The sequence below is a fragment of the Mustela nivalis genome (genome assembly GCF_964662115.1).
Source record: "Mustela nivalis genome assembly, chromosome: 3".
Taxonomy (NCBI): Eukaryota; Metazoa; Chordata; class Mammalia; order Carnivora; family Mustelidae; genus Mustela; species Mustela nivalis.
The window spans coordinates 115,181,112-115,208,854 of NC_139022.1; the positions used below are offsets into that span (position 1 = coordinate 115,181,112).

The window sequence follows — 27,743 nt, forward strand, 5'->3', positions numbered from 1 at the left end:
GCTATAGCTGTTTTTTTTTTTTTTTTTTAAGAAGTAAAAGGATATTTGGAGATTTAGCAGTCTAACATCTCAATTTACAAGTAAAGAAAGTGAGGCCCAGAGGAGTTAAGTGACTTCAGAAAGCTTCCCAGCTCCCTTGTCATCGCTGAACCAGTAATGAACCCAGGCTGTCAGGGAACCAGGCAGGAGCACTTTTCCTTAGTCCGAGCCTTCTCATCTGGATTAACATATGATTGATGATCTCTGCCACAGGGGGAGAAGTTTTCCTCAGGCAGCGATTACATGATCATTTTCATGTAAACCAGAGTGACAGCGGTTGGGCAGAGAGATGGGTGTCGCCAAAAGTCTTTTCACTGCCTCTGAGTCTTAAGCTGGAGGGAATGTGGATCCAGTCCCTTATTGACATTTGTGTGACTCCCACTTGCCAATTTGGATCCCTAACGTTTCAGCTGAGCACTGCAAGTTACACAAATATCACTTTGGCGGTTTCCCTGTCATCTTAAGCTCTGCTGCAGACTTAAATGAGTCCTCCTGCTTCCTGCTCACCCCTCACTGAGCGTCTCCATGGAGCGTCTCCATGGAGCTTCTGTGGGGAACAGTTGCTTACAATCACCACTGCCAACTCATGCCCGAAACGCACCGCGATCTCCATGGCATGGCCCGGGGCTCTCCCCTCAGCTCCAAGATGCTCAAAGTTTCATCATTAATTCGGATAAATATATAGATGGCTTACTCTGCCAATTTACGGATGTTGCAAAGATGGTGAGCCCACGGAAGAGGATAATGAAGGAATCAAGTTATAAAAAGCCTAGAACAGTAGTCCAAAGGGAATACAGTGAAATCACAACCGGGAAATTTTAAATTCCTGGACTCAGGTGCAAAACTTAAAACCTGTACAAGAATAGGGTGGGAACTTATATTTGACATAACATTGGCATACATTAATTTTCCCCTTGGTGTCAATGAGAAGGCCCCAGAGTTTAGGTTGATGGTGAATTCGGTATGAATCAACAGCAACATGGCTGCCAAAAAGATCGTTTCATCTTGGGCTGCCTCACAACTTGTGGCTTTCAGAACAAAATAAAGGACAATTTGTTTTCACTCATTTAAGTTATATTGCATGGGGACGGTTATTTTCCTTTCTAGGCAGCAGAGACAGAGTTAAACCGAAGAGCATCCAGAATATTTGATAAGAGCAAGAGATGATTCAAAACACCTGACCGTAGGAGATGGTTAAAAGAACTGCATTTTTTTTTTAAATCCTGGGGGAATGCTGATATGTCAAGAGCTATGAAGGAGCTGAGGTTTTACCGTACTTGGAAGCTGACAGTTTAGCCGGACACAGTTTCACGAATGCTGGCAGAAGACGTGAGGCTCAGAGACAGCGGAGGGTTCATCACAGCAATCACAGCCCCAACAACACCAGCATTTTCTTGTGCCAGCTCCCCAGGGCAACACAAAGAAGCACCAGACGATGTCTGCCCTCTGTGGGTTGCATTGCAGGAGAGGAAGCCTGTCCATAGAAAATCCCACTCTTTCATGATAGTGTCCAAGCAAACCCATCAACCATTTTCCTAGGGGATGACAGAGCCTATCTCTCAACACACGTCTTTGAAAAAGAACAAAGTGCTGTCATGCCTCTTCCAGAAGCACAAGCAGAAAGAGGAGAGATCCATACATCGTTTTCAACAAAAACTACACTGGATCACTTCAGGAGGAATAAAACAATGTCCACTTGGTGAAAATTGATCAAAAGACACATTTATGGTAGATAGGTAAATATTTCTATTAAAAAAAAAATAGGCAGAACAGAACAAGAAAGAAGAAGCAGAATAAGCTCCAAGTGCAATGGACTCCAGAAGAAGTTGGATGTGGTCAGGCAGAAGCTAGGCAGCCATTCGTGGTGACTGTTAAGGACTATTAATACTCACATACCAGAGAAGTGCTGCATTCAATGTTACATTGAGCTTCTTCTAACACTCCACTTATCAGAAAAGAGAGGGAAAGAAAGAAATGAAGTAACTAGGAAAAAATGCATGACAAAAAGGGATAAAGAGTACTTTCAAACTTGAAATACTTCATTGTGTATCTTCTGAAGCTCTATCTGGGCCCCAAGAGGATCCAGACGTCTCTTTGATAAGCCAGAGATAGGGCCACAGCCAAAGCCTTTTTGAACATCATGCTGTAATCTCCCTCGTCTGCATCTTCAGCTAAGAAAAACCACTCAAAAATCTACTTGGAAATAAAGACCCTTCGAAGCTTTACCCTGGATTGGTTATCCTGCGTTTTGAGAAACAGAATCTTTGCTAAGGCATCCTTTACAATCCACCTAGAAATATTTCTGGGTGTCTAGACATTTAAACTAAAGTTGGAGAAGACCTCAAAAGAAAATACAGAACCCATAGGGTTTTTGTTGTTGTTGTTGTTGTTTTAAGAAATAAAATGTTTGTTTTCCCCCTCCGAGAGAGAGAGATTACTTAAGGATAGCCATCATGACAGTTAGAACATGGACATCTTTTTACCTTGGGGATTTATTACCTGCCCGTTCTGTTTGAATCCCTCTTCACACCATTTACATAAGGCAAACAGCTATCACCAGTAGGTGGAGATGACAGAGCGTGCCTCTTTGACCTCTTTGCCTCTCCATTTCTTCATAAGCGAGGTGAGGGGCTTGAAACAGACAGCAGCAGTGTTTCTTTCTAGCTCTTCAGGCTCCAAAGAATCCAGAGAGAGCCACTTTCTTAAAAGCTGGCATAAATTGGGAGCTCTTAGGCTGGGTAATAAGGCTTAGAGAAAAAGTGAGGGTGGAAATCACCTTTGAAAGATGGTTTAAAGGGAATCTCTCCTGCCTTAAAGCACAGTAACATCAATCAGGATACTGGGAAATGAGACAGGATGGAGGGATAGAATAGTATCTTGTGATGCTTTGTGACAAGACGTGAGCATAGTTTATGGCAGGAAACTGCAAACGAAACTTCCATTCTATACGAAATCCAGCCAGGGAATGCTCTTCTCAAAAATGACCTTGGAAAAAGGGCCCCCAGCTGGCTGAAATGTTGGACCCGGGCTCATCCGGCCAAACTACACTGTAGGACAGAGAGGCCTTGCTTCTGATGAGGTAGATATCTCATATCTCTCTGGAGATAATTCACTGATTCTTTTAAGAAACAAGAGATACAAAGTTTAGAGACTCTTTCTATCAAACCTCACAAAGAGCAAATAACTTGTCACCTGGGTTACTTTGATCCCAGATTGTACATACAATACATATTTAGTGATTTGGGCTCTTCCGAGATCCTGGCTCTGCTCTACAATTCTGTGACTCATCAACAATTGAGACTCCCTCAGTTTGTTTCAGCAGACCCACACCTCAAATCTCATAAATCAGAATTTGTTCAGGGCTCTGGGGTTAAATGATTGGGTTTCAATATGCTTTACATATCAGCTTCGGAAGTTGACATCTTCTTCACTACAGGGTTTTTAAAAATTATTTACAGTGGACAAGTAAAATTTCTTATCTCCCCAAATTTACTAATACATTTACAACAGGAAAGCTCCAGGGTTTCAATAAAACACTATGCAACGAAGCCAATAAAAAAGGAACTTGAATGCATATTTTTCCTACATACATAAGCATCTGTTCCAACTTCTGCCTCCTAAAACTTGCTTATTTTGTTTCAGCTTTAACCCTTAAAAATAGTAAAAGAATGATCTGGCTTGGAATGTTCATTACTTCAACAGCAGGAGTCAAGTTAATCTGCTTCACACCCCATGTCAGACTTACTTTGCTCCATGCTTAAGATATTTAAAAGAGGTCTCTTGGAGGGAGTACCGATGATCTAGAACTTGGGGTCCCTTGGGGGCATGGACCGGGCAGATCTTAGGCGGACAATGAGTTAGCCATATTTTTCTGAATCAAACAGCAGCTCTACTCCAGACTGACCTTGGGAAAGTAGTTTTTTTTCATCCTGGGATGCAGATATACACGATAGAGGGCAGCTGCGCTTGTTATAAATATCTTGTAAGGTAGGCAAAATGCTGCACTGTAACTCCTGAAGCCAGAAAGCTGGGAAAGAGAGGGCTTATGTGACCTTTGGAGAATATGCTGTTCACCCCAAGGAGCCATGAGTAATTAAAACAGAGAGTTAGCACTTCTCACAGGAGGGATCGATTTACTCTGAATAGCCCAAAGCTTCTTATCACTTGTTATGGTCCTCCTGCTCTGGACAAGGGAGGGCTGGAGCACGGGAGACCCAGTGAGGGCAGGCTGAACAAGGAGCAGTAATCTGAGAAGGGGAAACAAAAATGGGGCGAGGAATGAAGGGAGGGAAGAAAGAGGAGCAGGCTTCCGGAGGCCCCCTTGCACTTACTGGCAATCCTGGGCTCCAAGCCTCAGAGGGCAGGTGGCTATTTCAGTCCGTTCCCATTATAGAAGCAGATCCCCACGTCGCCCCGAGGAAGGCTGCACAAACTGGAACTGACAGGCACCCTTCTTGTCATTTTCTTTCTCGCCAACCTGCACTGACTCCACACTTCATTTTGCTTTTAAGGACACTCTGGTGTCCACCTTTATCCCTTCTACACAAACTCCGGCTGCGCCCCAACCATCTTCCCCAGCCAGGCTGCTCTCCTCGTGGTAGGCTCCACACCCACAGAGTTCTCCTTACTCTGTTGTTTTCCCTCCTCTCCTCTTTTGCATATATCCCAAACCTCTCCATCCCGTTAGGTCAAGATATAATTTATTTCATAATAATGACTTCCATTGCAAAAAACTTTCTACCAAACATTTAAACGTGGACCATCGCACCTGAATCATTCTGTCCCAGGAGAGTTCCTTGAATGTTTTGGCCCATGTCCATCACTCCCGTGTTCTGTCTCCCATAACATTTGTTCACGGACCCGGGTCCACAGAATCAGCCTCAGGGGATGGATAGTTGTAGCACTCTATATTTTCAACAACCTCCCCTAGAGAAACTGGAATTGGAGTGACCTAAGAAGGCAGAATTTTGACTATGGACACTTACTTTATATTTTTCCATGACCTTCATACATTTTTTACCATGATCATGTATAGCTCTTATAAGAACAATTAGTGGGTAGGGGGGCATATATATCTTTTAAGGTCACAGATGATTTTGATACCATGGGAGCCCTAAGTCCATACTGGTCATTTAAACAAGGATTCAGACACAAGCCTTCTTTCATTTCTTAATCCTCCAACGAGTTTGAAAGGTACTAAAGAGCAAGAAGTGGCCCTGTGCCAGAAAGGCCAGGCTCAAAGCAGGTGCTTCATTAATACTTGAATAGGTTTAAATAGACCCAATAAAATAGGAAAAAATTGAATAAGGACACATGGGATGTGGTACATTTCAATAAAAAAAGAAAGCTTTTTAATTAGTGGGCTAAATAAATATGTATTAGTAAAGCAGAAAAAAAATATTCAGGTGACATCACAGACCACAGGATGACATGTAGCTCAGCATCGGTATTTTGCTTTAGATCTAGAAGCAAAGGATCTTCAGAGGCATCAGTAAACTAGCAGCATGTAGATACCACAAGGTAGTTCTCTCCTTTTAATCTGGCTCATTCTTGAAGTGGTGTGTTCCATTATGAAGTCTATAGCTAAAGAAGAAATTTGGGTCATTGGAGAGAGTTAAGAAAAGAACCAAAAGCCCCGTACATTGCCGGTGGGAATGTAAAATGATGCAACAACCACTTTGGGAAACAGTCTCTTCCTTCTTCAAAAAGTTAAACATAGAGTTAGATATAACCCAGCAAATCCACTTCTAGGAATACACGCAAGAGGATTGAAAATATACAAAGACTTGGAAACAAATGTTCACAGCAATACTCATACTAGCCACTGTATAACGGTGACAGCCAATAAACCAACAAAACATGGTACATGTTTTGGTACATGATGGAATAGTATCTGGCCATGCAAAGGAATGCTACCACATGGATGAACCAACCTTGAAAACATGCTACTGCAAAAAGCCAGACACAAAAGATCACATATTCTGTAATTCCATTTAAATAAAATTTCCAGACTTGGCAAACCCATAGAGACAGAAAGTAGATTCAAGGTTGCCAGGGGCTGGAAGAAAGGGGCTGGGAAATCGCTACTAATGGGTTTAGAATTATAGAATTAGGCAGTGGTGATGGTCATACAATTCTGGAAAAGTACTAAAACCTGCTGAATTGTACACTTTCAAAGTGTAAATTTTGTGGTATGTGAATTATATTTCAATAAAGCTTTTATTATTTTTTTTAATGAAAAGGTCAAGAGGGATGCCTAGCCCACTCAGTTGGAAGAGTGTATGACTCTTGATCTTGGAGTTGTGAGTTCAAGTCCTACATTGGGTGTAGAAGTTATTTTCAAAAAATTAATTAATTTTTAAAAATTTAAAAACGAAGTCAAGGGGAACATGGGGAGATGGGAAAATCCGAACAGGAGGCCCTCCAAAGAATGTTTAAAAAAAAAAAAAAAGACAAGGAAGCAATTTTACTAAGGGCTGCTTTTTTAGGCATAGTTGACTTTTTGAACTTTTTTAATTAATTAAAAAAATAGGATGGCTATCTGAGGAGAAAATTAGAAGACAGAGATTATAATATGGCCTCAGGGGCTTAGTGTAGATACAAGGTTTTCCTACCAAGAGAAGTTGGAATAAGAGGTGTTCACAGCTCTCTTTTCAGTGGTCTTAAATAGTGCTTAGAATAGGTTGTACGTGTACAGGACAATGTGTGGGAGTCCTTTCTGAAATGGGAGAGGGATGAACTCGATGACCTTGCAGCTTTTTCTGTCTCTCGAACACGGCTCGTCCCCCGCGCTCAGCATCACACGCGGCCACCAAGGCACTCGTCTCAGTAAAACAGGAGAGAAGACACTACCGTTTCTTGAGAAGTTTTATTTGGCTTCTCTATTCTGTCACAAACATACATTCCTCTTAAGACTGTGACAGTCTTCTCTTCTAAACAATTAGCTTTTTATTAAAAATACACATACACACACACACACACACAACAGCAACAACAACTCATAACTGTACTCACAACCCATTATTTTAATCACTTGCATCAAGAAAGTCAATTCAGGTTATGTATAGCTACCTCTACACTAATAATTAATATGAATACCTAGAATGTACTTGGCCTGGTGTAGGGTTTGCAAATCTCCAACAGCCTTTGAATTCAGTTGTACTTGAGAAATAAAATGAGATCAACATCACTCATCTTTTCCAGGGAAGGAACCATCTGTGCTAAGCACCCCCCACCCACTGGCTTCCCAAGGCTCCCCCAGGTTCACTCAACCCAGTCTCTCTCTGCCCAGAACCCAGATTCCCATGTAAATAAGCCAACTGAGAGACACTCAGAACTCAGAACTCAGAACAAGAAAGCCTCTTCATGGTGCTGTGACCAGATTTGCTTCAGATCCTTTCCATTCTTCATTCTCTGGTTGGGTGGTAGAGGGCTTCATTTTATGGCAAAGTTTGTGTCAGTGCTGATGCTCTTGCTTTCCCCATTGCACATGTTTAGCAAATTCATTCACTGAGTCAACATGGAAATCCAAGGCTTCCTATTTTAGGAGAGTGTTATAAACATTCATCTCCAATATCCTTCAAATGCTTTTAACTTAACAGCATGTTTAATAAATGAGGGAGGTTTAGGACAAGGTGCTGTTAAAACTTAGTTTGTTGAGAACATTGACTAAAGAGAATTCCTTACCAAGACATGCCACACGTCCCCCTTTCAGGAGGGGAATCCTGCCTCCCCTCTGTTAAGCAAGGGCATGGTCAAACTGCCCCTTCTCCAGCCCTTCAAGTCCATCAGCCCAGGTTGAGGTCGGCATGCTCCGATATGGGTCCAGAAGAATCCGGAAGCACCTGACAATGAGGATGCCCAAGAAAATGAACAACAAAATCACAAACACAAATGTGGTTTTTTGCTCCAGAGACATGCTAGAATCTGCTGATGCGTTCTCAAGGGGCACTAGGGGTGAAGGGACAGGCTGTCCTCCATCCATCGTCCAGAGAAGCAGAAGAACGGGATCTCCCAGTTTCCTTTTCTCCCATCATCAGTCTGCTGAGATCATGGTGGCTGCCCCGTGGAGACGCTGAGTTATCTGCAGGAAGAATGAAAGGCAAGGAGAATCATAGAAAATGATTTCTGTGCTTACAGTCCTATTCGTCAGAGAAAACAAGGAATCTCTAAACTTTTTCACCAGACGTGCTACATTCTGTGTAATTATGAGAGAGAATATTTTACTCTTGCATGAAATTACCAAACTGTCCTCAGAGCAGGCACCTGGGGCCAGGATGGCTGGGCGGGGAAGACAACCAAAGTACAGAAGATGAGAAATGCGCAAGGTAATGTTGACCTCGGGGTATGCTGCCAACTTGACATCCAAACCGAGTGTCCCCTGCCAAGTCTCTTCCAGATTCCCTCCAATAATATGACTTTCACATCATTCTAATAATGATACCATTGATGGAAGATCAGCTATGTGCCAAGACTCTAGCTAAACACAACATAGGTTAGCCACTCTACTACAAGCTCCGTGAAAGCGGAGACCTCTAAAACCCCAGTGTAAGGAAACTGAGGCTGGAAAAGGTACTTAACAGAGAAACTCTCAGGGGCTCTGAGCCCAAGCCTCTGGCCTCCATTTTACCACTCAATGAGTATGGGCCCTTGATCACTAAGCCGAAAAATGGAATCAGAAATGCCTGTGTATCTCACGGTGCCATAATGAGGATGGATGTCTGCGAAAACACTTAGAAAAAGTATACAAAGAAGAAAAACAAAACTATGAGTTGCTTCTCTTCAGACATGGCTGTGGAAGCCAGGATGTTCCTCCTTTGCTTTCTCTTGCCTAGACCAAGGGAAAAAGAAGGCATCTCAGACTCCCAGACCATCAAGCTCCTGCTGCTTTTCTTTTTTCTTCAGAAAACAAAGGCCAGGTCAATACTTGACCCAGAGAAGCACCTCAAGAACTGAACTAAGGAGAAGGAATTGATTGGCTGCATTTTTTTCAAAAAAGCCTTACAGTGGCCTCTTACTGCTTGAGACCATTTGATAAAGAGGAGGAGAAGGAAAAAGATAAGTTATCACTATTTCCATTTTACTGGTGGAAAAATTAAGATATGTGGATATTACTGTTTGTCTTTAAGGGCAAGTTGGAGTATACACAAAGGCCATAAAAACTCAAGATGTTGAACTAAATTTATATGTGAGTCTGTTTATAAGAAAAAATGCATAAGAGAGTACTCAGCTATGGGAATTAACATGGATTCAAAAGAAATTACATCCAGTGAAATAAGCATCCAAATAAAAATAGAAATTATGACTTAAAGCTCGAACACAATATTTCTACAGCTAACTTCTAATTGTTGCCTTGAAGTATAGCATTAGTGATCATAATAACAGCTTGAACGTATGTTGACACTTAAAAGTTTATAAGTTTTATAAACTTATAAAATCACAGTTTAGGACACCATTTATAAAGGGATTTACAACCAGTGTCTAGAAGGAAGGAGTTACCAATTTGGGGGGGAAAGAATATTCTGCAGCTCTGTGACTAAATTTTGTTTAAGGCTGGAATAGTTGCAGTAGATTTTGTTTATCATTCATTTTTATTCTGAAGCAAGATCGGGATAAAATTTGATGGTGTTTCTTAAAAATAAGCTCATTGGGGATATGGAAGATGTTGACGGATTGGGTTTGGTTTGATTTGCTTGCTTTTAAATACCCTCCCAACCTTCGTTGTTTTTTTTTTTTTAATATATATATAAAGATTTTATTTATTTATTTGACAGAGATCACAAGTAGGCAGAGAGGCAGGCAGAGGCAGGGGGGAGCAGGCTTCCTGCTGAGCAGACAGCCTAATGTGGGGCAGGACCCTGGGATTATGACCTGAGCCAAAGGCAGAGGCTTTAACCCACTGAGCCACCCAGGCACCCCCCAACCTTGGTTGTTAACTCTTGGCAGATAACTGGGTTGAAGGGAGGGGGCAGGAAAGGGTGGCCAGCAGCAATCCTTAGTACTTCCTTAGTACTAGTCCCTAGTACCTCCAGCAAGGGCCATTTGCACACCCAAGAGATACCCAAACTAGACTTGTTCATACCGCATATAAAATTCACCAAGGGCTGGGTCAAAAGAAAGTTGTGTGCTGCTCAAGGAATAAATGCCTAAGCTCTCCTGTCATGTTCCTTTTTGTCCTTCCATGTCCTACTGAGCATCCCATCACTTTGACCCTGCCCTCCCCACAGACTTACCAGGAGTCCCACTCTACGTCCATTTCCCCTCCAGCCCAAATGAGGCCAGAGTCCCTTTCTGTGTCTGTATCTGCTCTTGACACGGCTGAGACAGCTATGCATTTTTAGGACATTCTCTATGAAAACATTATGTAATCCAGAAAGGAAACAGAGGAAAACGGAAGCCCGTTAACTATGTAAGCATACGACATAAAGATTTCTGGGTCTGTGAAGTTCATCGACAACAGTGAGCAACCAGAAATAGGACAATTTGAGGCTACGATGACTCCCTAGCCACAAGGTGGGAGACCAAAAGAGTGATACCTTTCTTATTCAATCCATCCCTTCTCACCCCCAGGGCCCACTTGACAAGAGCCATCTTGATGCCCAGGAGCAGTCTTTCCCACCCTTGTCGTTCGTCCAAGGCAAAGTACCAATTCCTCTTCTCCTAACTTCTCATCTCGTACTGCCTAGACTTCCTCCATCACTCACCTTTTCGAGCTGGTTCACCATTCATGTGGGGGCTTCAGGCATGGGTGACCCTTCCAAGAAGGCCTACAAGTAACCCAGTCATCCTGATTCAGGTTATGAACCCCATTTCCCTCTTCTGTTGCCCTGTAAATGAGCCTGGACCCTGGCTTCTTCCCAGGGAAGCCAACCCTTAGAAAGACTTAAAAATCAGTTTTAATTTGCACAGATGCCACCCTGTGCTGATTAAAAGGCAGATGCAAGAATATGGTTAACCCTCTCTGCAGCCTCCTCACTGGTTTTTAGAAGCCCGCTGAAACAGAAACACAATATCCTCCCTTCCTGATAAACCCAACTGATGGGAAAACAGAAAGGAAAGCATTTTGAAAATGCCACAGCTCCTTATAAATCATCACAGCATACTGTGATAACCCAGTACCTGTTAAAATAACTTCATTTGGCTAACTCTTCAAAGCCTTTTATTAAATTGCAGTCTTTTACCAAGGAGAGTGACACATTAACACTTAGCAAGGATTTGTCTGGGAAAACTGTTCTCACTTGAAGGAGGGGAAATGTGGTAGATAGTAAAGGGGCTCATGGGTCTTGCTGGAAATGAGGGGCCACTGGGGTTTGGGGGGAGGAGACATGGGGTGCTGAGGGCCAATGGCCCAGGAGGAGAGAATTCCTGGGGAGGGTGGGGAATGGGAGATACAGTTGAGAAGATCTGGAGATGGTTATAAAGGGATATGGAGATACAGAGACCAAGGAAGAAAAGCCAGGTCTCTCACAGTTTTGCATGGGATGGATGGAAATCCCTAGAAGAGCCTGCTTGATTTTAAACCCGCCATCAGCTAATCAATAATTTACAAATCTGGAAAGCTCCACAGCACATTTAAGTTAAAGGCAGCATCGGATAGAGGAAGAGGCAGAAAAAGAAAAATAAATGTGATCCCTGGACTACCACAGTCCCCAAATATTCAAAGAAAGCAAAATTTTTAAAATGTCTGCCTTGGAGTGAAATGTCCCCTTTCTGCAAAAATGATCCTTGTGAAACAGTCACGACGGCTTCTACCTGAATAACGAAATCTTCCTTTTAGACAAATAGAGAAATCTGGGCAAGTAAATTATTTCAAAGGATTTCCAACACAATCATCCTAAGTGGTAATAATAACAAAAGGCGGTTGTGTTAAGTATTAGAGGACCACAGTTTCTCATGTCCCTATTTCAATCTTAATAATCTTCCCCATCATGTGGTACATGCCTGTCTTCCTGGACTTCCATCTGTGTGGGCTCAGGACATAATAAAGGCTCATTTTAATACTGGACCAAGGAAAACTGAATTAAAAGATGCCATTCTCAAAAATCTTATAACGCATCCCCAGAGTCAAGCTCCCTGGACTCCGATCACACAAAATGTAGAACCCTCTGCATTACCTACGAAGCCCAGGGCGAGCAGTTCCTCTCAGCCCTAGTCACTCTCACCATCAGCCACGGGCCCCACTTAGAATGATGTACACAGAGGGCCTCACTTTCTTTCCTCATGCTTCCGACATACCACACCAAGACCCAGCCTTCTCAGTTCAGATCTTACCACTGCTTCCCTCCAGAAAATCTCGGCGCCCCAACGACCAAAGACCCTCACCGGCCACTGAATCCCTCCCGGACCTGAGAGCCCTGTTTCCTGGATGACCAATGAGGTCATATTCCGACAATGGAATTTTTGTAAGATAGGAATTTCTTTTCCTCCTAAGTTCGAACAGGAACACACGTCAAATTGCATTTGGCTTGGAGTGCAAGGACCAAGAAGAACAAACTTACGTGGGATGGAGTCTGCAGACACCTGAGGAGGCCGTCCTCACTGGGTCTGCGCAGCAGCTCTACCAACACGAGCTGTTCCTTAAACCCCTCCAGGTTTCCCACCTCTGAGCTTTTAGTCATAGTGCTCTCTGCCTGATGCCCTCCTCCTCGCTCTATTCCCGCCTGTGGGTTTCACTCCCTCCCTCGGGGTTCGCACCAAGTGCCACCTCCTCAGTGGGGCCTCCGTCTCTCCCTGCACCAGAGGGATGGGGTACTTCCTGCTCTGTTCCTCCCCGCCCCCCGGGGAGCCCTGCACCTGCTTTCTGCCGCAGCACCTCTCACAGGACCCGTCTCCACCGGGTGTTCAGCTCGGTCCCCTTACTAAATAGCAAGCTCCTTGAGAAATTCCGGGCCATTCTGGGGTCACTGCCTTTTTTTTTTTTTTTTTTTAAATAGAGGTTGAGTCAAATTTCTGGCGCCTTACAATCTGAGGAACTGAATTTTCAAACTTTGAGGGGCCAGCTGATAGAAGGGGTAAAAATGCCCATGTCATCTAGCCAGCCTGGGATGTCAGACCATTGTGTTTGAAATAGATCTTATTTCAAAGAATTGTAGCTAGTCTGAGTCACAGTGACATGTTAATAGTCTCCGATTTCATGATTTGAAAAGCAGTTATTTGGCTTTTTACATTTTCCTGGGCTTCCAGGCTGATGGGTCGAGTCCCATCGAATACAAAAATTAGTGGTGGCCCTGCTGTTCCAGGGCTCAAGCCTTTCTGAGCTCAGGGGCTCTGCTCCTAGGGAAGAGCAACCGTTCCAAATATCCTGAAGCCAGACGCCTTACCTGGAAACCACACATGTCAACATGCACCCTCCCCAAGCTTGGATCCTTCGGGCATTTCGTTTTGTTAGCATCACATTATACAATTTAACAGTAGAGGAAATTATTTTATCTGAAGAAAATAGACCTTAAAGCAGTGACACATTCCTTTTCTTATTTTTAAAGCGACAGCAACAGAATGAGTTTGGTGCCTTTGGCACATGGCTCTGTGGAGCTCTGTGGTCCGCCCCCCCTCCACTTTTGTGGCCAGTAGCTCACAGACACCCTCCCCCCACCCTTCCACAGCGGTTTGCAGTGGTCATAGTTAAAACAGATGCAGTGTCTGTGAAGTCCTGCCTAGCACATTGTAAGCGTTCAATAAATCCATGCTGATGAATGAGCGCTTCCTCTGTATACCATTTGTGTGCAAAACAAGTTTCTTTCTAATTTCTCCTATGCAAATAAGCACACTGGGGAATGGAGATTATAAGTAAACCGCCCCAAATCATAAAAATCAGTTACCAGAAGAGAAGCATTCCCCGAAGGCTGCTGACTCGCAAATTTCTCCCCAGCATGTAGGAATGAGTAGCAAGCCAGTCATCCCTCGGCAGCTCACGGTGTGCAGGGTGCCGTGAAGCCATCCTGCCTGTATTTTAAGTACCTCTAAACCACTTAAGTGCCACACCCCGTTTTTAAAACTTCTAGGCCAGAAACCTCATTATGTGACTTGACATGTTTTCCAAAAATAGACGCAAAAACAGTGGGTCTGCTGAGCAAGAACACTCACAGGTTTGTAGAGTTTACATGAGCCTGTGACGGACAGGACACTCCATCCCACAAAGCCATCCTGTGTATCTTATTTATATTTATCTGGTGGACTCGTGAGGCCACTCTGCAGACTGTACCAGGAAGGGAATTGACGAGGTGGGCAAGACTGAATTTGCAATGTCTAACAGATACCAAGTTCCTCCAAGTGCCACATTATTCTGCAACAGTTCTGAAACTGACTGTTGAAATGTTAACATGCCTTTCAATGATTAACATAATACATATGCTGAGAGTGAGACTAAATAGAATCATCTCTGCTTTTTGAGCTAAACGAAGCCTTGGCTGCATTACCGTTTGCAAAACTGAAGGCTCCAGAGATGAACTCCACCCTTCCTCCCAACCCTCACACCCCAGACGTGTAAACATCCTAGTTGACCCTATTATATATCTTCCCCTATAACTGTGAGCCTTCCACAAAACCTACTTTATCATCTAAGGAGTCAGATCACTACATAAACAAAAGTTATTACCCATGAATCTTGTAGAACTACTGTGTATGAGCCCAGGGAACAGTAATTTGCATTCCAGAATATATGCACAAGGATGCAAAATATTTCCTATAAATTCAAAGAACTCATGGCCCTCTTGGTGACCAGCCCAGAGATTCAGGTAAAGAGTTCCTGGCTCTTTTTAGGTACTTCATATATTTTAACCAACATATACCTCCCTTTTTTTTTTCTCTCTCTCTCACATAAATACATAGCAACTTCCATATTTTTCTTTTCTGAATACAGCCCTCTTGATCCAGTGCAAAAGCCCTGATGCTTCAGAATTCACAGGATGGCTAAGGACGGATAGTACTTTGTACGCCCAAAAAAAGACCCACGGCTACTAGAAAGCGCTGAAACAATGGCTTGACACACACGTGAGTGTGGTCAGCTACAAACGTCAACAGGCAGGTTCGGAACCGTCACCAGCCCCCACTGCTGCACTGGGAAGTCTGTTCCCTCAGACTGTCACTGCCAAGTCAGCCTGCTTGGGTTTGGGAGTGGACCCTGTTGGTCCTGGCTCGCTAGCTCTGGGTCAGCAGGAGACCTTTCTCTTCAGTCTGAGCCCTACCCTTCTCTTTACTTCTTCCCCGTCTTCATCTTCCTCCCAACACTTGCTAGAAGAGTTTTAAAGGGACTGCAGGGGAAGTCTGCAGCCTTGCTCAGAACATCAGGAAAACCCCACGTGAGTGCCCAATCGGGAACTGGGCGTCCCAAAAGGCTCCATTAGCAAACTGGAACTTTTCAAACGATAAACCTTACTAGTATCCCCGGTTTGCCTTCTCTGTCCTTGCATGTTTCCTAGTGAAAAACAGTGCTTGCTGATACCTCAAAAGGCTGGGGCTGCACTGTGCTGACCACCCAGGGACACCAGGGACAGTCAGCGTTATCATTAGGAGTAGTTAAGTTGTGATCCTTTGTGAACAAATTAAAACATCCCCATAACATTTTGGAAGGTTTGATGTTTCGGGTGAATGGAAGAATTACTATAATGGGCAGATAGCTTTCAGGAATAATTTACTGCAGCTTAGCAAAGAAAAGAGCCTGTTTTACTACTCCTTTTCCAGTATCAGCAGCACTGTAAACTTAAGCATGCTTTAAACATCAAGGCATCGTTCCATTTCACCCCCTCGTTATTAACTTTACCTAGCAACTGTTTAATTCATCTGACATGTAGATCTAAATTCAGAACTTGGATGCAAAAGGCATCTCTGTGATTATCGCTCATGCATACATCGTAAAGTTAGAGAAAAGCATTAATTAGCCCATCAAAGACGCGGTGTCAGTCAAGTACCTGAATCTGGCTGAACAAACACTTGATCCATTTCCCGGTGGAACAGTTACAGGTAGTTACAAGCCTCTTTAGTTTCCATTCTTCCCGACCAGGCTGGGTTGAGGCAGGAGACAGTGGCAGCTGCAAGCAGCTAATGGCACACCCCAGATCTCAAGCCGTTGTTTCAGGCTTAGAAACTTCCCATTAAAACCCCCGAGTTAAAGGAACATCGTCTTTCTGTGTGAGGCATCGTTAGCGGCCAATACGGCTGCTGCTTTGTGGCGAGCCATGATTCTGGTTCTGCCTCAGCAACTCTTCAGAGGATTCTGCTTCAGTGAGTAGAGGCAGTATCCTAGCAGTGTGTCTGAAATCATCTTCAAGAAAGCATTAACATTCGAAAGGAGTACAGGGTGGGGGAACATCACTGGGCATTCCCGTACCTTTTCAAAATCAAAGCCATAAATCTACCGATGCTCACCTCTTCCCTATTGATTGTTGACACTATTCCTCCTTGGGGATGTCAATTAGCACCCTGCAGTACCCGGCCTCCATATTGATTATGGTTTGTGACCTTCGGGCCAACTTAATTAGGGGAAGACTTCTAAGGAAGGGCACCAACATAGTATTTGGGAAGCCAAAGGAAGGCCCTTTTTCCTAAAAACAAAAACAAAATTGACCTTTCAGAAAAGCAGTAATTATGGGAGGCAAAGAGGAAAGAACAATTTTTTAAAAATCACATTTTTACCACCTGTTTGTACATTTGCTAGGCTATGGGTAGCCAGGTCCAGTGTATCCTTTGGCCAGCCTGCGTTGACTGTGACCTTGACAGGTACCCCCACCCCACCCAGGCTGTCAGAGACCACTGATGAATAAAGAGAGAACTTCAGTGAGAGAAAGTTGTTCTAATTCTACAAATTCTAGTTACATGGCACAATAGTTGAATTGTTTTCCTTGGATAGAATGCCTAAATAAATTTGGAAAATGTTTTAGGATAAAATTTATCTTTTTTTTAAAAAAAAAGTGCTTCTCTGGAAAAAATTCAACACAATCCTTAAGATGGAACATCCTTGTTTTTTGGCAACTCACCACTTTCTTTGTTGAAGTGGAAGCACAGTTAGCAACAACACCCACCCACCAAATGATGGGGTGCACGATATTTAAAGCTCACTCTGACTAGGCCTGTCAGCTTTGCTGTCTCTTTGGCTCTTTCGAGAGGCCGGCCATTACCCAGTAGCTGTAGGGGACTGGGAGAGAGCTCATTGTCTATGAGGAAAATTTCCATCGGCTAGCAACAGACAACAACTCTGGCTAGACCTCAGACCCAAGAAAATGTAAATGCCAGATGTTATGATCTAATGTCAGAATCAAATGCTTGACATTAGGAGCTAACCTCACTCAAATAGGAAGGTTCTCTCCCCATAGGTTTTCCAGATTTTTAACCGTATTTCCTTTCCAGTGAGCTTCTCTGACTGTATTTTCACACACACACAAACACACACGCATGCACACAGAGCAGTGGAACAAATGAAATCCAACAGAGCACTATTGTTCAATACTAACTGGTATCCTTGGTGCTCTTCAGCCCACAGCGCTGGTGGAGGCAGCGACCTGTCTCGGTAATGCCAACAGAGGGTGGCTCAGGGAACATTCTGACCCCACCCGTTCTTATATACTTCTCATTCCATGGGGTGAGAAAGCCCTCTAGTTAGACAGGAGCTGGAGTTACTGTGAGCTCACCCTGCCCAGGAGGCCTCCTCAGATATTGTTTTACCCTATAGACTCGTAGAGGTGGAAGGGAACATGAGAGGCTGTGCCTGCCCCTCAGCTCCTCCGCAGGCTGAAGCCGTGCCACAGAGACGAGTGTCTGGCCTATTTTTAAAACTCTCCAGAGAATTAGATTCCATACCCCACTCTGACAACCTCTGTTTAAACTAACTTCTCCGTTGCTTACTTAGTCTCGATGGGATGGCGTATTTCTTTTCATTCTACCCTGGTTGCAAAGTCAGTCAGGAACCACCACACGGTTTTGTGAGAATGCTCTTTCGCCGAGGAAGCCGAACTAGGGAAACCAAAGGATGCTTGGTGAAGATCCTGCAGCCAAGTTTGGGTGTTGCTTTTATGAGGTAGTTGTAAGTGAAATGATGGGAGTGAGCCCATTCCCTCCATGCACTTGTTATGTGACTCATTGTGACTTCTGAAACAGCAAATAAGGATTGGTGGAATGTTGAGTTTCTTGAACATCTTACAGTAGGTCCTGGTTCTTTAGTCTTTAATAATCTTTTCCTCTTCCTCTGAATTCTTCTCAAAATTTCTGCTTTCTGGTCCAGCTTTAAATCAAGAACCTAGAATGCTCCACAAGGCTATGCAAAGCTCAGACTCCCATGGATTTGCGGGGAATAGAATGACTTCGTGCTATGCCCCTCTTGCACACTCTGATCCCAGGGTTACAACTGGGTGTTAATTCAGTCTTTGTAGCCACACATCATAAGGCAATAGTACTAGAAATCTATTTTCAGAACTTTCTCTATATTCTAATTTCAAGTCTCACTCTTGAATATTCTTGATTACAATTCTTCCCACAACTTCCCATGCTGCATTTTTTCATAAAGTAACAGACAATGAGTATTTTTTTTAAAAAGTTGCTTCATGAACCATCAAGCTTTATACCAACATGAAGCTGTTATTATTAGCATTAGCATTACTGTAGTTCTTTGTCTAATTCTCAAAATCAAATTGATTCTTGATAAAATCTTCAAAATAGAAACCTGGGTTTCTTCTCATGTTCATCCCTAGATTCTTGATAAAAATCTAGTTGCTTCCTTTGTGTCCATTTTTCTTTCACGTAGTCAAGAAACATTCACTAGTTTCATTCACTCAGCATCAGATATATATGTTCTGTGTTGGGTGGGGTAGGATGACAGATACGGGGACGTTGGTGTCTGCTTGCGTTTGTTCAGGTTGTCACGGCATAATTCTGGGAGGCTCCCCGGGAAGGACCCAGAGGTGCTCCACATCTAGCTGCAGTTGACCAAGCTTCTGGGCAGATGAGTCCCTCCACTGTTTTCCACTCCCTCACCTCCTCCCCGCTCAGCCAGCAGACATCTGAATTATGTCCTCATTTCTCTACAGGACTTGATCTCACAAGGTCATCTGTGGCTTCTCATTGTCTCAGGCAAAAAAAAAAAAAAAAAAAAAAAAAAATCCCCAAAAAATAAAAACTTGCAGTATTGATCTTCCTTGCTCTTTGTGGCAACTCTGAGATATAGCTGACCACTGTCTTTAGGGAAGTGCTAGATAAAAGGACACAAAGTAAGGTGGAGTAGCAGAACTGATATCTCAGCCCTCTTCCCTCTTGGTCCACCCCTCTCCCTGGTGCCCCCTTGGTTCCTCTCCCTCCATAGTCTCTCATTCACCCCTTAGAGGCTCAAGCCATGTTTAACTCATGTAACCATCAGCCACTGTGAAATTAAGGGTGGAAAGACAGGCAGACTTGGATACATATTAATGGGTCCTGCATTTTTAATTCATAAAAAGCAGTGAAAGTCAGTTTATGGGTTATTTCTATGTTTCTGTCTTCTTTATTTAAAAAAATAAATTGATACATAATGTAATATAAAGTTGGGTTATTTTTTAAATCAAGATGAGCTCTAGTTCTAATATCCCTCTGATTTGCCAGGTCTACATATAAGTTTATTTATCCACTCAGCTATCTTCACAGGTCAATGAACATTCAAAGCACAAGGGAATGGTAGGGAAGGTTTAATAATATTCACATGAAGCCCATAAATTAGGATCTATATTCAAGCATTATTAAAAGCAAGCAGGTTAAAGTCCAACTGAAATTGGCAGCCTCCTGGTTTGATTTTTTTTTTTTTTTCTTGAATGCATTCTGTGGTATGTTGAATGCTTAATTAGTAGCTGATGAATCTGGAACAGAGTAATATTTGAAATAAAATGAGAATCAAACAATGCTGCAACCCATTGGAAATGCATTTGGAAGGAAGGAAACACTGATAGAATGTAATATTTGCGAGCAACAAGGCTTGCCCCATAAAATGAACAAGTTTGTTCATTTTTTCCTTTTAAGTCAAAAATAATAGGGCATCAAGGAAGGAAATGCATCATGAAAAAGCTGATGTCCAACCCTGTTCTCTTTAGAGACAATATTTGCAAACTTTCAGATATTAATTCTCATTACAGCATGAAGGTATTAGAACATTACTATGGGTTCTTCACTGTTCTAAAGAAATTCATACCGAGAACTGAACAGCCTAGTGGGTGAATTTATCCTTTTTATATGTCTTGTACAATAATAACAATTTTCTTAATGACTTTGAAATACTTAATGCCTTTAAAATGTCATATAAAGTACCGATTAGAGCTTTAGACATACCATTCCTCTCCATTTTTATGCTCTCATTTCGGCACTGTTCTCTCTGTTCAACAGCTGCTCTTTAGAAGGGACCTTTACTGCATGAACACTTTGAGGTTTGAGCAGATTAAAACATTAAGATGATTTAGAAAATGAAATAGAATCAGCCTGAGAATTACCTACCTCTTAGCCTGACTTTCATACCTGACAAAATTCTGGAACTAAAAATCTCACCACTAAAAATCAATTTGAAAACACCCAGAGGAGAAAATTAATCGTACAAAGCAGTTTAAAAAAATGCTGGTTAAAAAAAAAAAAAAAAAAAAAAAAGGAAAAACCAATCTCAACTTCTGAGATTTCAACTTGTGGAAATGACGGAAAGGAGGCTGAAGAATGAAAAAAATGGTCATAAACAGAACTTATGATCTATGGTCACTGGGCACAAATTCCAGCTGCCTTAATGCTATGTCTTATGAATGATGTAATCAACTGCTGCTTGAAAAATCATTTAACTTTACATATATGCCAATATTCCAGTGGGATCAATCAAAAGTTCCAGTCAGGTAGCATATTATTTTAAGAGGCAGACACCAGAGGCACCTGATCGGTTCAGTGGGTTAAACCTTAGATGCTTGATTTTGGCTCAGGTTATGATCTTGGGGTAATGAGATCAAGCCCCACATCTGGCTCCGGGCTGAGAGGGGAGTCTGCATGAGGTTCTCTCTCCCTCTTTCTCTGCCCCTCCCCCTGTTCACTCTCTCTAAACTAACTAATTAATTATATCTTTAGAAAGAAAAAGGCGGACATTAAGAATACATCTTTCTCTTCCAAGCCTGCATTTCAAACTTTGCTAGCAGCCTATCATCTATAATTTTGCCTGCAAATAGTATCTATTACATATTTATATATAGCATGTGAATAGTCTCCATCATATGTAATAGGAATACAGATGATTTCTATACATCTGTATATTTCTATGTATTTCTATACATCTGTATATTTCTATGTATTTCTATGTATATTTCTATGTATTTCTATAGAAATACATCTGTATTTCTATTACATATGATATTAAATTACCTCATGAGCTTGTTAAGCATGCAGAATTGAGGGGCCCAGGCTCACAATTTTTAATTCAGTAAGGCCAAGAATCTGTATTTTGAGTAAGAAACTTGTATGATGAATGACTGAGATAGGGCATATGAAGCCTACATTTGGAAAATGATACAGTTAAGTATCTTTTTCCCCTTCTTGGTGGGCCAGATTAGGCATTTTATTTTATTTTATTTTATTTTATTTATAATTGAAATACAGTTGACAGATAATGGTAGTGTTAGTTTCAGGACCATAACATAGTGATTACACAACTATCCTTACCCCAAGATTAGGCATTTTAAGTCCTTGAGGGACTTAAACTTGGAAGTGTTTCAGACCTCTTGGATTAAATCTATGGACCCATCGTTAGAAACACGCATATACTGTGCCCTCCTTAGAGAACCTCTGCCTGAAATTTCCATCGAAAATACATGCCTCTTCTCTTTCTTTCTCCCCTTCTTTTCTCCAATAAAGTGATAGTGAACAGTGACCAGGATAAAAGCCCATAGTGACTGAGACAGCAGAGTGGAACGAGAGGCAGAGAGGAGCTTGGTCTATTTCTGGGACAGGAAATGAATGGAGGAGGGCTGATTGGTGGCGTGCTCAGACACCCGTGGATAGGGGAAGCTGCAGCTGGGAGAGGGTGTCTGCCCGTCAGGGGACACTGAGGTCAGGCAGGAGATATGGGGCCACAAATAGGAAGAAGTGCCAGGTCTGGGGATAAAGGAGTGTTCCCACTGCCTTCTGGAGCCGTTCAGCCCCTTGTGGGCCTGAAATCCTGGTGTCATTACTGGGAGAGGCAGCCATGCAGACTGACCCAGACTGTCACATAGGGCAGCAGGGTAAGAATAGGGAGTGTCAGCATTAACAAAACAGACAAGCGTGGGGTCAGTTTGTTAATGAGAAAATTACCAGAGAGCTAAAGAGCAACCATTAAAATCTGTTTCCGCCTGGGGTGAGACCTGAGAGGTGAGGGTTGCACACCGGAGCGCTATTTGACATTATTAGCCTCTCCAAGCAATTTGACTGTTTAAACGTGTGCATGTTGTGTATTTAACTATGTGCAATTTCACTTGCCAAAATCCATCAGAGTAATGGGAAAACCATTAAAAAAGAAACAAAACCCTTGCTTGAAACCCAGGCGATGAGTCTCATGATGGCATCTTAGGGGCCAGCAGCAAATAGTGGATAATTCTTTGAGGACAAGGGGCTTCCTTGAACACCTTGAAACTCCCCTTGAGGACTGTGGTCTATTCTGCTCATAAGTAAAGCTAATCCTTCTAGATGTTCTTCAGACCTCTTGTGTATACTTCAAATGTGATTTCTTGTAATCACAGGCAATGCAGTAAAATCTAAACTCTTACCCTGGTTTTCCCCTATCATTCAGACGTCATCTATTTTAATACATGTTGTTTATTTATTTATTTAACTGACTGCTATGCTTTGTTCATTTATTTATATTTATACCCCATTAGATTTCAGAAACGTTTGAAGAAAGTTATGACATATATGTCATTAGTGGTAGCAGAATATCACTGTTACTATGTATTAATAATTAATTTTTCCCATTGCTGATCTACAAAAGGCTGGATGTACTAGTTCACATTTTGAAAAATAAAATCTTTTTAGAATGGTTGCTTGGTTGAAGCACTAGACACCACATTTAATCTTAAAAAAAAACTTGTCTTTTATAAACTTTACTTTGCAGGAATGATATATAAACAAATGCAATAATAAGAGGTTCAACGTATATAACTAACAACAAGGTGAAAATGCTGTATGGGTAATTAGTTGAGGTTGAATACTAATTTGGGAAAATTTTTCAAAGAGCTTGTGAAAAGGCAGCTCTTCATTTTCAATGCTCAGGAATAGCACCTTTAAAATAACCTGAGGCAGAGAAGATACCAACTTTCATTTGCTTCCATCCTCATGAGAATGCCCTTCAGCATGACTTCTAGGAAGGGTCCTTGCTCTGGTTCTCAACATTTCTCTTAATTCAGAAATGGATATGGAGGCAATTGAGAAAAATGACCATTTAGTGTTGCCAATGGCCTAGCAATTGGTGTTGTGTATCATGAATACGGTCAGGGGCTCGGGTCAAATGCCAATACGATATTCAGTGGACTATGGGTTACTAGTGTATAAGCCAAGAAAAGCTGTATTTGCAAATGAGAAAAGGATGAAGAAAAATCTCTAACGTTCCCTGCACATGCCCACATTTGTACACCAAGTCAGGATGGGACAGTGGGCCATTCGCTATTAACAGTCACCCCTTCTCTGGTCCTGCCGTTGAAAATTAGCCTCTATGATTGGAGTTGAGCTCTTGCTGGCTCCTGGAGCATTGTCTTGATTTCCATCTAGAGATGAAGTCCATGCCTTCTTTGTCTATCTGATTACAGCTCCTTATACCTTTTTTCCCCCTCCAAAATATTTCTCCTTCTCCAGAACCCCAACTTTCCCTAAGTCATCTGTTTATATCAAACAACAAATTATCCTTCCCCCATCATGGATGGTCCATTAAAAAACTACCTGGCTCAGGAAACTAAATACGGCAAAGAAGAGGAATGGAACTTATTTTTGGAACTCCAGTCAACAACTACTCTTTTTATATCTTCCTAATATCTAACACCACAAAAGCAACAATAAAATATTAATTAGAATTAAAATAATAATACAATCACAATAACAAAATTCAGCCATCTTGTTCCTTTGGTCTCCCTAGACTTTGAACTCTTACAGTGGTGAGATTTGTACCCTTTTTTATGTTTTTATCCAGTGAAAGTAGTATGTGTGTGTGTGTTTGTGTATGTGTGTGAATTTGTTCTCACTTCCTGATTAGACTATAAGATACTTGAGAATAAAGAAGGCTGGGCCTCCTATTAATTAATTTATTAATTTATTTTGACTGGCTATCATATTAGCAGAAATAACAAATTTACCCACGTATTTCATTCTCTGTTACAAATTGTCCTAAATAAACATTACAGTTGTATTCTTTCCTACTTGTTTTCTCTTACAACATCATTGTCATACTTTGCCTGCCATATTAAAATAAGTCTAACGAAGCATAACCATTAATTACTAGCTTCCAACCAGTAATCTGCATTTGAACCAGTCAAGATGGGCCCGATAATGCTGTGATTAAAAAACAAACACATTTTCAGTAACAAAAAAATAACAAAATTTATTTTTTGCTACATGTTCATTATGGGTCACTTAAGGAGTCTTCTCCAAAGTGATCATTCTCCTCATTCCAAAACCCAGACCAAGGGGACAGCCCCTGTCAGCTATGTAGGTGGAGGGAAAAGAGAGAATGGCAAAGCATGTCATGATTCTTACAGCCTCTACAAAGTGGCTTAAATTACATGGACAAAGCAATCTCATGGCCACGTCTGAATGTAATAGGCTAAGAAGTATAATTCTTCCCTAGAGAGGAACATGGATGTCTGTCAAACAGTGACCTTGTCTACCATTACATTTAACTGGAGCTGTACCCTTTACATAGTGACTTCCCATAGATCACACGCCCATGATCACCTTTCTCTGGTATACAAATGTCACTCTTCTCAGCATCCTTGAGCTTCACCCAACATCATCTCCCATCCAGTCAGTCATTGCTCCAGGTCGCCCTAACCTCAGTTGGACCTCCTGCTTCAACCTCCAGGCCTCCCCTTTGCTTCTCGTCTCAGCTTAGATCTTGTTGCCTGGGTTCATTTCATTTATTTAGCCTCTGATCTCTTAGGTCCTCTTTTAGAGTATGTCCTGTCTCCTTTCTAGCTTAGCCCAAGGAGACAGTCCATTTTGCATGTTGCCCTTCCAGTGCAGTCCCAAAGCTATTTGCTCTTTCGGGAGTGGGCCAAGTCTCAGCCTGACATTTCTAGATCCCCTCCATTCCCAGTGTGTTTATTTGGAAATGATTAATAGTTTTAATTTGGTATTTATAGTGTCGTTTTTCCTCCATCCCCAATGTGTCAAGTATCATACTGAGTACCTCACAGGGGTCATATCATCCCAAGACACGTTACATAATTATTCCAATTTTATAGGTAAACAGACAAGGTTTGGGGAGATGAAGTGGTTTGCTCAAGAACACAAAGATCACATTTTAAAATATTTTTGCCTACCTGTCTTCTGTATAGCCTCAGATATATGGACATGGCAGTGTTCTAAATAACTCAAAGTTTGATGGGAGACTCTGGAAAGACACTCATTTCTTAGTGGACAGGGAAAGCGTATGTGGACATACAAGAGACTGCGTCCAATCTGGAGTTTGAACATTAACCCCCTGGTTTGCAGAAGTGTCTTGTGCAAACAAGGAGGGGAAGGAGGGAAAGAGCATGGGTGTGGGTGTGACTGGGAGGGGGGTGGAAGGTGGTGAGCTGGATCTCTACAGTAAGGCAACCAACCATTTCTTGGGTTTGAGATCCCTAGAGAAAAGGATCATGATTTGAACCCACCTGCAGCGTTTCAAAAATAACTTTTTTGTTCATCAGAGATTATTTTTGTCTTCCTTGTTCTCCTCTTCCATCTTTTATTGTTCTGTTGTTTTTTTTCCTAACTGCACATCCCCGTAAAATCCTTGTAACCATCCTGACCTTGGCCACACCCTATCCTGGATGCAGGTAGAATCAGAATTTTAAAACAGCAGCAACATTTCTAATAAGATGGAAGCATTAGTATAGACAACTAGAGACTCCATAAGGCATAAAGATTGTTTAATGGTTCTGTTGCTTCTCTGTCCTCTGAGGAGAACACAAACCTGATGCTTTCCTCAGTGCAGAAACAAAAAGCTCCTCAGAGCAATCAAAACAAAACAAAACAAAATACCCTCCCCTTATGTCAGTGCTCTTGGTAGTGACCAGCTCATTCACCTTCCTGTGGAGATTTAAGAGTTTTGAGGCTAATAGGGGTTTTGAAGAGGCCACTGTGTGGCAACACCACTAACCCAACTACTAGACAGCTGAGTTTGGTGGTCCTTGGCTCCCTGTCCCTACCTCTTACACTGAGACAGCTGAATTTGCTCTTGAGTTCAAATATTTCATGATAGGTGCCCCCCACTGAGTATAGCCTTGGGTCAGGGGTTGAATGCAGGAATAGACTAACTTATAAGTCCACAAAACTTACTATAACTTGATTTAAAAAAGACATTTCCATCAATATGTTTCATGTTTTTGTTTAGTATTATAAAACCATTTCTCTGGGTGCCTGGGTGGCTCAGTCAGTTAGGCGTCTGCCTTTGGCTCAGATCATAATCCCGGGGTCCTGGGATGGAGCCCCCCATCAGGCTCCCTGCTCAGCGGGGAGCCTTCTTCTCCCTCTCCCTCTGCTGCTCCCCTCTGTGCATGCATGTGCTCGCTCTCTCCTCTTTCTCTCTCTCTCTCTCTCTCTCTCTCAAATAAATGAATAAAATTAAAAAAAAAAAAAAACGTTTCTCAGAACTGTACTCTAATTAGCTTGGAACCCAAAAGACAGCTCCACACTCCATCTCAGGGACATTTTACTGCAGGAGGTATCAACAAATAAGGCAATCAGAGTTCTGCTGGTTTAAGAATATGGAGTTCCTTTATATCAGGGAAAGTTTTTTTAGTCTCTGGCTATATTTTATAACCAGAATGCAAGCAAGCTGCAGTTTGGAGGGAATCTTATGCAATTCTGGACATGATAACTCATTCAGAGCAGTGCAATCTACCACTGAGAAAAAACAATTGAAAGTTACTGGGAGACTCCTGGGTCCTTTAGGATGGGACCTATGGGAAGTAAAACAGTGCACAGAAGACTGAGATCTGCATTCTCACAGTGGCTATGGGCCGTTACCCTAAGCCAGCTATCCCTTGAGTCCTGCTTTGCTCAGCTATTAAATGAAGGAGGTTATAACTAGACCTAAAATGTTATGATTCTAGGTCTATCATATGCACACAAGAAAAACATCACCACTGTCTTCCCATGCTTAGATGAGCTTCCCAGAGCACTCACCATCTCCATCAGGAGACCTGGAGGGAACCCCAGCTCTTCAATAGTTCCACCTTCCCAGGGTAGAATGGTTCTACCTATATTTCAGGAGGAAAATTAGAAGGAAATTTTCACCTGGAGGATGAGAGAGATTTCTTGAGTGTTCTTGGATGGATAGCAGGAAAAATCAAATCTGCAAGATTGCCTTTGCCTGTTGTGGACAGGCACAGTAACAACGTCCATACAGTCCTGCCTTGACCACTGAAAGCATCGAATATCCGGAAGTATTTCCCAAAATCCATATAAGTATCAAAATAGTTCAATGTTGCCTATAAACCAATCAGAGGTAATTATATTGTTATTCTAAAATACTTGAGCTATCTTCTTACTGATAAGTGATGGGA

The 27,743-nt window shown here is 42.1% G+C and overlaps 1 protein-coding gene across 7 annotated transcripts; it reads right to left on the reverse strand.

Moving 5' to 3' along the window:
• Positions 1-5,347: 5,347 nt before the first annotated feature.
• Positions 5,348-27,447, reverse strand: CTXN3 (cortexin 3). 7 transcript variants are annotated; one of them, XR_014309512.1, is made up of 3 exons: positions 15,945-16,284; positions 7,726-8,122; positions 5,348-5,622 (listed from the first exon to the last, which is right to left on the reverse strand). XR_014309512.1 is itself a non-coding variant. In XM_082722915.1 (2 exons), exon 2 carries the CDS (start codon positions 8,021-8,023, stop codon positions 7,778-7,780), a length of 246 nt encoding a protein of 81 aa, XP_082579041.1. In that variant the 5' UTR covers positions 8,024-8,122; positions 27,364-27,447; the 3' UTR covers positions 6,894-7,777. The 7 variants fall into 7 exon arrangements, 6 of the variants coding, with proteins under 6 accessions (XP_082579041.1, XP_082579040.1, XP_082579037.1 ...); XM_082722915.1 differs by lacking the exons at positions 5,348-5,622; positions 15,945-16,284 and adding an exon at positions 27,364-27,447 and having other exon boundaries at positions 6,894-8,122; XM_082722914.1 differs by lacking the exons at positions 5,348-5,622; positions 15,945-16,284 and adding an exon at positions 16,402-16,527 and having other exon boundaries at positions 6,894-8,122.
• Positions 27,448-27,743: the final 296 nt, after the last annotated feature.

What these genes read in the sequence shown, in the direction of transcription:
- CTXN3 (XM_082722915.1), bottom strand. Translation starts at nt 8,023, where the DNA reads ATGGATGGAGGACAGCCTGTCCCTTCACCCCTAGTGCCCCTTGAGAAC.